Below are 12842 nucleotides of genomic sequence, written 5' to 3'. Positions count from 1 at the left end.
TTCGTAAAAATTAAAAGTTCTAGTTGCCTTTTTAATTAACCAAAAATTGGAGGGCAACTAGGGCTCCTCCCTCGCTCTTTTTTTTTTATCAAAATCATTCGATCAAAATTATGAAAAAACCATTGAGCCAATAAAAAAAAAAAACGCAAATTTCATTTTAATTATTCCTCTGCGGAAAGCCCAAATCAAAACATGCATTGAATCAAAAACGATCAGAAATTAAATAAAAAAAAACAAGTTTTTTCAACTGAAAGTAAGGAGCGACATTAAAACTTAAAACGAACAGAAATGACTTCGTATATTAAAGGGGCTGCTTCCTCATCAACGCCCCGCTCTTTACGCTAAAGTTTTTTACTGTTTTAAAAAGAAGAGTTGAGAGAAAGAGTCAAACTTTAGTGTAAAGAGCGGGGCGTTGATGAGGAAGCAGCCCCTTTCATATACGAAGTAATTTCTGTTCGTTTTAAGTTTTAATGTCGCTCCTTACTTTCAGTTGAAAAAACTTGTTTTTTTTATTTAATTCTAAGTAAGAGACTTGGTTATTTAAGTAAGAGAATAATACTTCTACCGTTTGGGAAACGGACAGTAACCATTACTCTTGTTTGTAGTGAAGATATTATTCATTAGAAGTACATAACTCTAATTCTTTCAGAAACAATTAGGAGAAAAACTTTTGAAAAGTATTTTTTTTTTAAATAATTCGTTTTTGATTGCCAAAAGTTTCAAGTTTAAAAAAAAACTCCTTATTTCAAAATAAGAATTTTTTTCAACATCATTCTTTCATCAAAGCATCAAAACTAGTATGAAAGTACTTAAGTATCAAACTAAAGAAAGGATCAAAGTAAACAAAGTAACAATAAGCAACTTGCACAACTTACAGTTCTTGCACCGTAAATCGAAGTTACCACGTAAAGTACTAAGTCCGAGTATTAAAGTAACTATAATTAAGTCCCGTAAATCAGAGCTATTGCCCTGAGGCTGTGCGAGGAGGGTCAACCTCGGAAGCATAGTTATTTGGCCTTTGAACTACTTTGAACAAAATGGCTATCTCCATTGACCGGTTGCCCTTTGAGAAATTGGGGTTTGGGCCAGCCAGCTGGTCATTGATCACTTTTAACAAAAAAAAAGAGCTAGAAGTTTCAATTTCTGATCGAATAAGCCACCTGTAGTTATCAAACAGTTCGTGGTAACGAACTGTAGTAAGGAGCGATCCGGCTCAATAGTAACCAAAACTCTAAAAAATTGAATTTTGATATCAATAGCTACATCAAAAGAATCGCATTTTAATGCTGATTTTAAATATATAAGTTTCATCAAGTTTAGTCTTAGCCATCAAAAGTTACGAGCCTGAGAAAATTTGCCTTATTTAGGAAAATAGGGGGAAACACCCCCTAAAAGTCGTAGGATCTTAACGAAAATGACACCATCAGATTCAGCGTATCAGAGAACCCTACTGTAGAAGTTTCAAGCTCCTATCTACAAAAATGTGGAATTTTGCATTTTTTGCCCGAAGACAAATCACGGGTGCGTGTTTATTTGTTTGTTTTTTTTTTTGTTTTTTATTTCCAGGGGTCATCGTATCGACCAAGTGGTCCTAGAATGTCGCAAGAGGGCCCATTCTAACGGAAATGAAAAGTTCTAGTGCCCTTTTTAAGTGACCAAAAAAATTGGAGGGCATCTAGGCCCCCTCCCACGCTCATTTTTTTCCCAAAGTCAACGGATCAAAATTTTGAGAAAGCCATTTTGTTTAGCATAGTCGAAAATCATAATAACTATGTTTTTGGGGATGACTTGCTCCCCCACAGCCCCTGGGGGAGGGGTTGCAAGTTACAAACTTCAACCAGTGTTTACATATAATAATGGTTATTGGAAAGTGTACAGACGTTTTCAGGGGGATTTTTTTGGTTTTGGGGGTAGGGTTGAGGGAGGGGGTTATGTGGGAGGATCTTTCCTTGCAGAAATATGCCATGGGGGAAAAAAATTCAACGAAAAGGGCGCAGGACGAATCTGGTCACGTTAGAAAAAAACGTCAAATTAAGAGCTTAATATACAATGCTGGGTGTTCGGAGCCTCTCTATTATGGAGTATAATTTGAAAATAACACAACTATACGAGCGATAAAACATATATACCACAACCATAACTCAACTAACGAAAGAACTGCTAAGATATAACACAACTATAAAGCGAAAACAGGTGAAAACTAACGGGAAAATAAACGAACTAAGAGGTGGAAGGGGCCCAGAGAAAAAATATAATCCTTTTTCAATTTTGAGCCTAACTTCCGCAAAGGAGTAATAATGTCAGAAGCCCCGAAATACCGAATTATTTTCTTTTCAAACAGTTCGTGGTAAGGAACTGTAGTAAGGGGCGACCCGGCTCAATAGTAAACGAAACTCTAAAAAACGGAATTTTGATGCTAAAAGATACATCAAAAGATTCGAATTTTTACGCTGATTCTAAATATTAAGTTTCAATTAATTTAGTCTTTGTCATCAAAAGTTACGAGCCTGAGAAAATTTGCCCTGTTTTGGAAAAAAGGGGGAAACATCCATTAAAAGTCACAGAATCTTAACGAAAATCACACTATCGCATTCGGTATATCAGAGAACTCTATAGCGAAAATTTCAAGCTCCTATCTAAAAAATGTGGAATTTTGTATTTTTTGCCAGAAGACAAATCACGGGTGCGTGTTTATTTATTTGTTTGCTTTTTTTGTTTTTTTCCCAGGGGTCATCTTATCGACCAAGTGGTCCTAGGATGTCGCGAGAGGGCTCATTCTAACGGAAATGAAAAGTTCTAGTGCCCTTTTTAAGTGACCAAAAAATTGGAGAGCAAATAGGCCCCCTCCCATGCTCATTTTTTTCCAAAAGTCAACAGATTAAAATTTTAAGATAGCCATTTTGTTTAGCATAGTCGAAAACCATAATAACTATGTCTTTGGGAATGACTTACTCCCCCACAATCCCTGACGGAGGGGCTGCAAGTTACAAACTTTGACCAGTGTTTACATATAGTAATGGTTATTGGGAAGTGTACAGACGTTTTCATGGGGATTTTTTGGTTTGGGGGGTGGGGTTGATGGGAGAGGGCTTTGTGGGAGGATCTTTCCTTTGAGGAATATGTCATGGGGGAAGAAAAATTCAATGAAAAGGGCGCAGGATTTTCTAGCATTACTATAAAAAAAACAATGAAAAAATAAACATGAAAACGTTTTTTCAAATGAAAGTAAGGAATAGCATTGAAATTTAAAACGAACAGAGATTATTACGCATATGAGGGGTTCTAAAAATACTTTAGCATAAAGAGCGAGGTATTTAGGAGGAGATAGATACCTCGCTCTTGATGCTAAAATATTTTTAGTGATTTCAACTATTTATTCTACGGCCTTTTTGATTCAGGGGTCATTCTTAAAGAATTGGGACAAAACTTACGATTTAGTGTAAAGAGCGAGGTATTAACGAGGGTACAAACCCCCTCGTACACATAATAAAAATATAAGAATATAAAAGTTTGTTACGTAAGTTAATTCTTAAGTTACGTATATTTTTTACTAATAAAAACGTTCGTTGAATATTAAAAGTTCTAGTAGCCTTTTTAAGTAACCGAAAAATTGGAGGGCAGCTAGGCCTCCTTCCCCACCCCTTATTTCTCAAAATCGTCTGATCAAAACTAAGAGAAAGCCATTTAGCCAAAAAAAATTAATATACTAATTTCATTTCAATAATTTATGTGCGGAGAGCCAAAATCAAACATGCATTAATTCAAAAACGTTCAGAAATTAAATAAAAAAAACTAGTTTTTTTAACTGAAAGTAAGGAGCGACATTAAAACTTAAAACGAACAGAAATTACTCCGTATATGAAATGGGTTGTCCCCTCCGCAGTCCCACGCTCTTTACCCTAAAGTTTTTAATTGTTTTAAAAAGTAGAATTCTGGCAAAGAGTCAAACTTTAGCGTAAAGAGCGAGGGACTGCGGAGGGGACAACCCATTTCATATACGGAGTAATTTCTGTTCGTTTTAAGTTTTAATGTCGCTCCTTACTTTCAGTTAAAAAAACTAGTTTTTTTTATTTAATCCCTACACAAGGATAGGTCTATATACCAATTTGCTGAATCATTTGTTACTAACTTCAAATTCAGGAAGTATATATTTCCACTTTGCATACTTTACTAGGAAATGAGCCGATATACACTTTTGACTCAAAAATTAATTATCTTTTTTGTGTGTTTTTTTTTATCTGAGTGATAGATAAATAGAATTCAAAATTACTGGTTTTATAAGCATACGTTGTAATTATCATTTTGTCTAATTACAGATTTCTTGGAAACAAGACTTGGCAGACACATATTTCCAAACTAATTGCTAGAAACATGGCCCTAGAAACTCCTAGAATTTCCTAGAAATTCAATCATAGAAAAGAAATTTAGCTTGCTGAATGAGGGTCATATTGTTTCTTGTTTTGTTTGATGTGGTATCAATTTAAAGTGACCAGAGGAATCAGTTTGAAGTTTATTAACATGATTAACTGAATTCACCCAGTTTCGACAAGGTCTGCAGTTGTTTCGAATGAGTGAAAATGTGCTGTGCTAATCGCTAGTCTGGTAGACTTAAACAGGATAAATAAGATCTAATAGATGAAAATATTCATCACTTTGTTTTGATAATAAATTAAAAAAAAACTTTTCAACTGAAAGTAAGGAGCAACATTAAAATTCAAAACAAACAGAAAATATTATATAAATGAGAGGGTTGATACCCTTGTCATTACCTTACTCTGTACGCTAGAGTTCCAATTTTGTTTCAATTCTTTAAGAATGACCCCTGAGGCACAAAGACCGTTTAATTAGAATAAATAGCTCTTTTGAAGGTACTAAAAAAAAACTAAAAAAATCAGTAGCACTTTTGAGTTTTAATGTCGCTTCTTAATTACAGTTAAAAACTTTTTTTTTAATTTAATTTCTGAACGTTTTGAATTAATGCATGTTTTGATTTTGGCTTACCGCACATGAATAATTAAAACGAAATTTGCATATTTTTTTTTGCTAAATGACTTTCTCATAGTTTTGATCGGAAGATTTTGATAAAAAAAAGGGGGTGGGGGAGGGGGCCTAGCTGCCCTCCAATTTTTGGTTACTTAAAAATGCAACTAGATTTTTTTTATTTTTTGTACGAACATTTTTGTTAGTAGCAAACATACATACCTTAGGAATTAAATTACGTAACAAACTTCTTTATTTGTGTATTTTTGTTACGTATATGAGGGGGTTTTTCCACTCATCAATACCTCGCTCTTCATACCAATGCTTGAATTTTATCCCAAATTTTTAACAATGACCCCTGAATCACAAAGGCCGTGGAATAAATAGTTGAAATTACTAAAAACACTTTAGCATAAAGAGCAAGGTATTTTGGAGGAGACGAACCCCCTTATATACGTAATATTTCATGGTCGTTTTAAATTTTAATGCTACTCAATACTTCCTGGTGCAATTTTTTTAATTTATTTCCTATTGTTTCTTTTTAAACAATGCTAGAAAATCCTAATACCCCTTCATGGAAATTCTCTTCCCTCATGATCAATTCCCCCATGGAAAGATCTTCCCAGGTAACCCCCTCCCCCAACCCACTCTCACCCTAACACAAAAAAGCCCCCCTGAAAACGGCTGTACACTTCATAATAACTATTACTATGTAAACAATGGTCAAAGTTTGTAACCTGCAGTCCCTCCCCGGGGACAGTGGGGGATTAAGTCGTTTCCAAAGATATAGCTATTAGGTCTGTTTCACAGAATGGCTTTCTCAAAATTTTGATCCGGTCACTTGGTAAAAATAAACGTGGGAGGGGTCTAGGTGCCCTCTAATTTTTTGGTCAATTGTAAAGTGCGCTAGAACTGTTAATTCCCCTTAGAATGAGCCCCCTTGCAACATTCTAGGACCACTGGGTTGATACAATCATCCCTGGGGAAAAAAAAACAACAATAAAAACACGCATTCGTGATCTGTCATCTGGCAAAAAATACAAAATTTCATATTTTTATAGGAGCTTGAAACTTATACAGCAGGGTTCTGTGATACGGTGAATCTGATGGTGTAGGGGATGTTTCCCCCTATTTTCTAAAATAAGGCAAGTTTTCTCAGGCTCTTAACTTTTGATGGGTAAGACTAATCCTGATGAAACTTACATATTTAAAATCAGCATTAAAATTTGATTATTTTGATATAACCATTGGTATAAAAATCCCGTTTTTTAGAGTTTCGGATGCTATTGAGCCGGGTCACTCCTTACTACAGTTCGTTACCATATATATATATATATATATATATATATATATATATATATATATATATATATATATATATATATATATATATATATATATATATATGTGTGTGTGTTTGTGTGTTTCTGATTAATGCATTAAAAAAAATAAGCTTTTTCAACTGAAAGTAAGGCGTAACATTAAAACCCAAAACAAACAGAAAAATTATTCCGTGTATGAAGAGAGTGTCCCCCTCCTCAATGCCATACTCTTCACACTAATTTTTTCACTTCTAAAAAAGCTAAGAAAAACTTGGTTTTTATTAAGTTCCAATTGATTTAAAAAAAATACTGGTAAGTGTGGCTCACCCTCCAAGAAAAATTCCCTCTAATGACGGAAATATTTTTCAGAAAAATTATCTTTAGCATACTTTTATTTGAAACAGACTAAGCTCTATTTCTGATTATTATCCTAGCTTAAATATATTCGTTGCTGGACGCCTACTAAGCGGAGAACAGTCTGGTAAGGATAAGTGGTGTCAACTTCAAGTGTGTTAATTTCCAAGGACCAGCCTGTCTAGTTGTTCACTCAAGCAGGTGTCTATGCATATAATACCAAAATTTGTTGCTTTTTGGAATGCATGTTTTGTTAATGTACAGTGAAAATAATAATGCAAAATTAAGAAAAGCAATGGGAGTAAGATTTATATACCTCTGAGAACTGATAACTTTTTTATTGATATACATTTTTGAAATGACTTATTCATACTAGATGTTCATTTACAAGTTTTTAACCTATCTTGGGATCCTTGTTTGAAAACGAAGATTAGATTTGTCAAGGCTTGGAGGCTTAATCCTCCTGTCTGTTAAATGAACACAGATCCATAATTGTGTTGCGGAGCAACACTACTGCTTTCGTAGTTTTTCGAGTTTTTTTTTTTTTTTTTTTTTCACCGTGATCAGCGACCTGTAGCTCCGAAGTGGTAAGAGTTAAAAATTTGAGATTTTTCAGAGGGAAGGGAAACGTGAAACAGAGTAAAAAAGTTCCAGAGAAGTTCCTAAAATTTCAACAGTTTTCCATAAAAAAAAAATAAAACCGTTTTTTTTCTTAGAAACTCTGCGTTCGATGTTTGGCGTCAAGTTAAGACGACCCTAGCTTCGGAAATAAACTTGTTAGAAATACAGTTATGCTGAACTCATGTAGAACTTTCATTTGTCTCTTCGAGAACCGGAGCACAAAATTCCGTAGCTCTTACAGAATTCCCGGAAATAATTCCGGAAAAGTCCATCTCGTTCCGATTTTTTTTTGGAATTTTCTCAAATTTTCGATTTTGATGTTTCTTATATTTTTATCGAGTAGTGCTATGAAAAGTATGCAAGAAGAAGTGAAGTGTTCTATATACCAAGTTGCTTCGTTCTCTAAGAAATAATTTCCGAAGTTTTCGACGTTCTAGAGGTAACTTCTGTTCTGGACCAGCTAGAATTTTTTTTTCCAACGCGGTTCGACAGGTCTCGATCTCCTAACAACTGGAGCTTACAATAGTTTCTCTGAAATAAAATTCCTTCTTCGGGTTTTTCTATTTGGAAGTTTTGTCATGCCCTCGGGGCAATTTAAATTTTTTGGTGAATTTGGTTTGTTTTATATTTTCCTAGCTTAGACCATCAAAAGTTAAGCAGAAAACTATAAGACGTTATTTCCGTATCTCTTTCAGATTTCCCGGAAATAATTCCCGAAATGTGCGTCTCGAAAACAATCGAAGCCGCATTAGAAAAATGTCCTCTGAAGGACATAATGGAGACTGTTGCTCCGCAACTGTGCCCTAAGGAACAGGGCACAGTTGCTGCAACACTTCCCTTTGCACAGGCAACGGAGGTCTAGTTGAAGCTTCGGTCATTCCTATCTTACATTCCATTGATGCAAAAGGGTAATTTAATTTATTCATTTGTCTTATGTTCAATAAGAATTTTTTTTTTGTCCAGAAGAATAGGTGTTGTTCTTGATGCAGATGTTTGTGGTTTAATCATATTAGTTAATGATAAAGAAATGCATACATGTATCGTTTTCTAATCAACTGTTTCTCATACCTGTAGAGGGTCCATATAGTTTTCCTCTCTTTTGTTAAACACATTATTTTTGTTTAGGAGTTATTTCCGTAATCTGTTTAGTTTTTCCATTGCTTGTGAGCTTTACTTTGCTTCTAAACAATTTTTACTTAAATCAGTGCTTTGACATCCGTTTGGGGGGGGGGGGGGGGGCATGGAACATATTTGTTATAACTTCAATTACAAATGCAAAAGTTACCATTTACAGGGTATCTCAAATCAGGAAAGGTTCACTCTGGATTCTTATATCATTAAATTTATCCAGTTTAAACTTGCCCCCTTCATTGCTGCTGCAGAAAATAAAGGCCTTACTGAAAATATACGAAAATGAAGTTTCCTAATAAAAGTTATTTTATTCAATAAGTTGTTTTGAAAATTAACTTGGATTGCTAAAGTCGGAACTATATTGTCATGAAAGTTAAATATTGATCTTAAGTATGTAAAGAATTAGTCCAATTAAGTCATTTGATATGAGATGCTAACCATCTGGTAGTAAAACCAAGATCATCTAGTTAGGTCCTAAAGCCTAACTACGCGATTTTTTGGGTACAAAGCAGAGGAAACTATAATGATATCTATATTACTGACTATATTGAGTGTCGGGATGTCGACACCTGTAGATACATCGAACCTCATTGGTGTGCATGCAAAATATTGTTGTTTTTTTTATATATTTTAACAGCTTCTAGCCTGTTGAATCGTGCTTGATATTTTTTAGTCATAAACATTCAATGAATGAACTATTTTTCAATTATTTTTTTGTCAGAATTGATGACAAGACAAATTCTGTCTGAATGAAATAGAATAATGTGTCTGGGGGGAAACCTGTAACACTGATTTTGATTACCGAGTTATTACTACAGCAAATACTATTTTCGCTCTTCACCCTACATGTATTTAATTTACCAGTGACGAAACTGTAAAATTAACAAACTCTGATTGTGCATATTACCTCTAGGGGCCATTATGGCATACTGCCATTCTTGGGTACGAAAAAACCTTCTAGGTAGGTCATGCTTTTGGTAAAACTTGCTTTATCATTTAATGCGAATGTTCTTATTAAGGAGATAGAGAATTCAATTAAGAAATTTAATAATGATCGTAAATATAAAGTAGTAATGGATGATTTCAATATTGACCATATTAAAAGTACAAGCCGTCTAGATTTTCTTAATTCGATGATTTCATCATTCTACTACTCCCTGTTAACTATTCCTACACGAGTCTGCGCTGATCGATAATATATTTGTGGATGGAAGGGTACTTGAAAGCTCATATGCTAATCTTTTACTTATGGATGGATCCATCACCTTTTTTCTTAGTGAAATAAAAAATATCTTATATGATTATAAATAAGGTTGGTTAATAAATAAAACGTTTTTTCATGAATTAAGAAAAAATAACTTAAAAAATAAATTTGAGAAAGAAATGGGCGATGGAGATTTTACTCCAGTTTCTGAAGAAAATAACCAGTCGCTTGCGTATGATATTTTTGTTGCAATATTTACAAAGATATTGAATGAGACGCTGTCTCTTAGAAAACTTAAAAGGGGTAGAACGAAATACCCAAAGAAACCAAGGATTATACAGGGTATTCTAAATTTTTTAAGTTCAAAAAATTAATTGTATAAAATATACCTAGATGAACCATCGGTCATTAATTTTCGGCAATTTAAAAAATACCGGAATCTTTTAAACGGGTTGAAACGGAAAGCTGAAAAAATGTATTTACAATATGGATTTATGAAGCATAAATGTGATGTGAAAAAAGAACATGGAAAACGGTAAATTCACTCCTGGGTCAAAAGGGTAAAATAGAAGTTAATAATAAATTACAATCAGAGGGGGGGGGACTTTGACTACCCCAAAGGATGCTGCAAATTATTTATGTGAATACATTTCTAGTGAGGGAGCGAAACTTTGCGATGATGCTCGAAAAAGAATTAAGCGGCCTCCCTAAATAGTTCAGTCGGACGTTCCAGTAGAAAATCAGTTGGTTTTTAATGCTTGTACTATAAATGAAGTGAGTGAAATGCAATCAAATTCAAGTGGTGTAGACCAAATTTCTTTTAAGATTGCTGAATCAGTTAAATCAATTATAACACCAGTTTAATGTAATTTGATTAATAAAGCTATAGGAAAAGGAATTTTCCCAGAAGTTTTGAAGGTCGCTAAAATAAAACCATGGCACAAAGGAGGTAAGAGAGACGAACCTTCAAACAAAAGGCCCTTTTATATCCTCCCTTTCTTTCCAAAAATATATGAATGGTGATTAGATCCTGGCTAACTGATTACATTGAAAATAATAAAATTCTTGTAAATACTCAATTTGGTTTCAGAAAAAATCATTCCACAGAAATGGCAACTATTAAACTTGTTGACTGGGTAAATACGCCGTTTGAAGCGGGTTTGATTCCAGCTGCTTTATTCCTGGATTTGAAGAAGGCTTTTGATACAATCGACCATAAACAGTTATTACTTGGACTGGAAAAAATCGGTGTGACCAGGAAGGGGTTGTCTTGATTTGAATCTTATTTAAGTGACCGAAACCAAATTGTGGTGAATGGGCGTTTACTTCTGTGACTAGTGCGGTACAAATAAAATAAATAATAATAAAAAAAATAAGGGACAAGCGTTAAAAATGTGTGGTCAGTTTCTCGTTAAGCTGCCTGGAGACCCTTCTGCAATAAAAATCAGTCTATTGTAGACTTTGTATGATCTTTCAATTTATCTTTTTTTTTGTCTTTTTCATGTGCTGTTTTATTATTTTTTCTTTCTAGTAAAAAGAACTACCTTTTTTCTAACAATTTTCTTTTTCGATTAGTTTCATTTTATTTGTCTTTACTTACTTTATGTCCTTGTCAATTTTTACACACTGGATCTTGTTATGTTCGTGTCTTTTTTCTTATGTTTTTGCTTGAAAATTTGTTGGCAATACCCATCCCCAGTACTGAAACTATGAATATATCCAAGCTATCATGACGTATTCAGACCAAGGTAAGCACTTGATTGAACTGGCTTGTAATAATGCATTAAATTAGGACATAGGGGGCTGGAGGGGGAAACAGAAATCTTGGAAACTTCTTAGAGTGAAGAGATAGGGATGACACTTGATGGGAAGAATAAGCATAAGTTATAGATACGTGATTGAAATAATTGGAACGGCTCCGTTCTCTTTGAAGGAGCTGGGGGGTGTTGATTTGGAAATATTAGAAAAATTGGGGTATTTTTAACTTCAGAACGGGTGACCGGATATAAATGAAATCTGATATTTAGAGAGAACTCATGTCTCAGAGTTCTTATTTCAAATCCCAACCAGATCTGTTGATATTAGGGGGAACTGGAAATCTTGGAAAACGCTTTGAGTGGAGAAATCGGGATGAAACTTGGTGGGTAGAATAAGCAACTATCGTAGAAACGTGATTTACTTAACTGTACTAGATCCGGTCTCTTTTTGGGAGTTACGGGGTGGGGTTCAGTGCTTTGGCGAGTTTGGTGCTTCTGGACGTGCTAGGACGATGATAATTGGTAGGCGTGTCAGGGAGCTGCACAAATTGATTTGATAAAGTCGTTTTAACCGATTCAACCATCTGGGGTGCTGAAGGGAGAGGGAAAATTAGAAAAAATGAGGTATTTCTAACTTACGAGTGGGTGATCGGATCTTAATGAATTTTGATATTTAGAAGGACATCGTGACTCAGAGCTCTAATTTTAAATCTCGACCGGCATTAAACCTCTGATTTTCCTTTTAAATCAATCTATTAATTCTTAGAATTTCGCTAGAGCTCATACCATATGAGATTTTGGCTCTTCCAGCCTCGTCACAATTGCCATATGAGCTCTTAGCTCTTGTTATTCTTGCGTTCACTCCTATAAAATCAAACTACCCACAAACCTTCATTGATTAATTTCAAACGAGTTTTTTTCTTTATTTCACCCCTAAACCATACTTTCTACACTTCTGTATACCCTATTACACCAAACTACCCACAAGGCTTCATTGAGTTAGTCCCCTGCAGTTCACTCTCGATTCTTATATCATCAAATTTTTACCGTTAAAACTTGCCTCCTTCATTGCTGCTGCAGAAAATAATATCCTTGCAGAAATCATACGAAAATGAAGTTTCCTTATAAAAGTTGATTATTTTACTCAATAAGTTGTTTTAAAAAGTAACTTAGATTGCTAAGGTCGGAACTATATAGTCATGGAACTTAAATATAGATCTTAAGCATATAAAGAATAAGTCAAATTAAGTCATTTGATACGAAATGCTAACCATATTGTAGTAAAACCAAGATCGTCTAGTTAGGTCCTAAAGCCTAACTAAGCGATTTTTTGGGTACAAGGCAAAGAGGAAACTACGGTGTCATCTATATTACTGGCTATATTGGGAGTGTTGTGATGTCGACACCTGTATATATATTGAACCTCATAGATCTATGTGCTTGATATTTTTTCAGTCAGTAAACATTTAATGA

General features: G+C 34.3%; 1 protein-coding gene across 1 annotated transcript in view; it reads left to right on the top strand.

Annotated features, from left to right (window-relative positions):
* Positions 1–10988, top strand: part of LOC136043529 (1-phosphatidylinositol 4,5-bisphosphate phosphodiesterase classes I and II-like) — a 53044-nt gene extending 42056 nt beyond the window's left edge. Inside the window, exon 3 of the mRNA XM_065728453.1 lies at positions 7973–10988. Coding sequence (XP_065584525.1) covers positions 7973–7987 — 15 coding nt within the window. The 3' untranslated portion in view covers positions 7988–10988. The remainder of the gene's footprint in view (positions 1–7972) is intronic.
* Positions 10989–12842: the final 1854 nt, after the last annotated feature.

The sequence above is a fragment of the Artemia franciscana genome, chromosome 2 (genome assembly GCF_032884065.1).
Source record: "Artemia franciscana chromosome 2, ASM3288406v1, whole genome shotgun sequence".
NCBI lineage: Eukaryota > Metazoa > Arthropoda > Branchiopoda > Anostraca > Artemiidae > Artemia > Artemia franciscana.
This window is presented reverse-complemented; position numbering and strand designations above follow the sequence as displayed.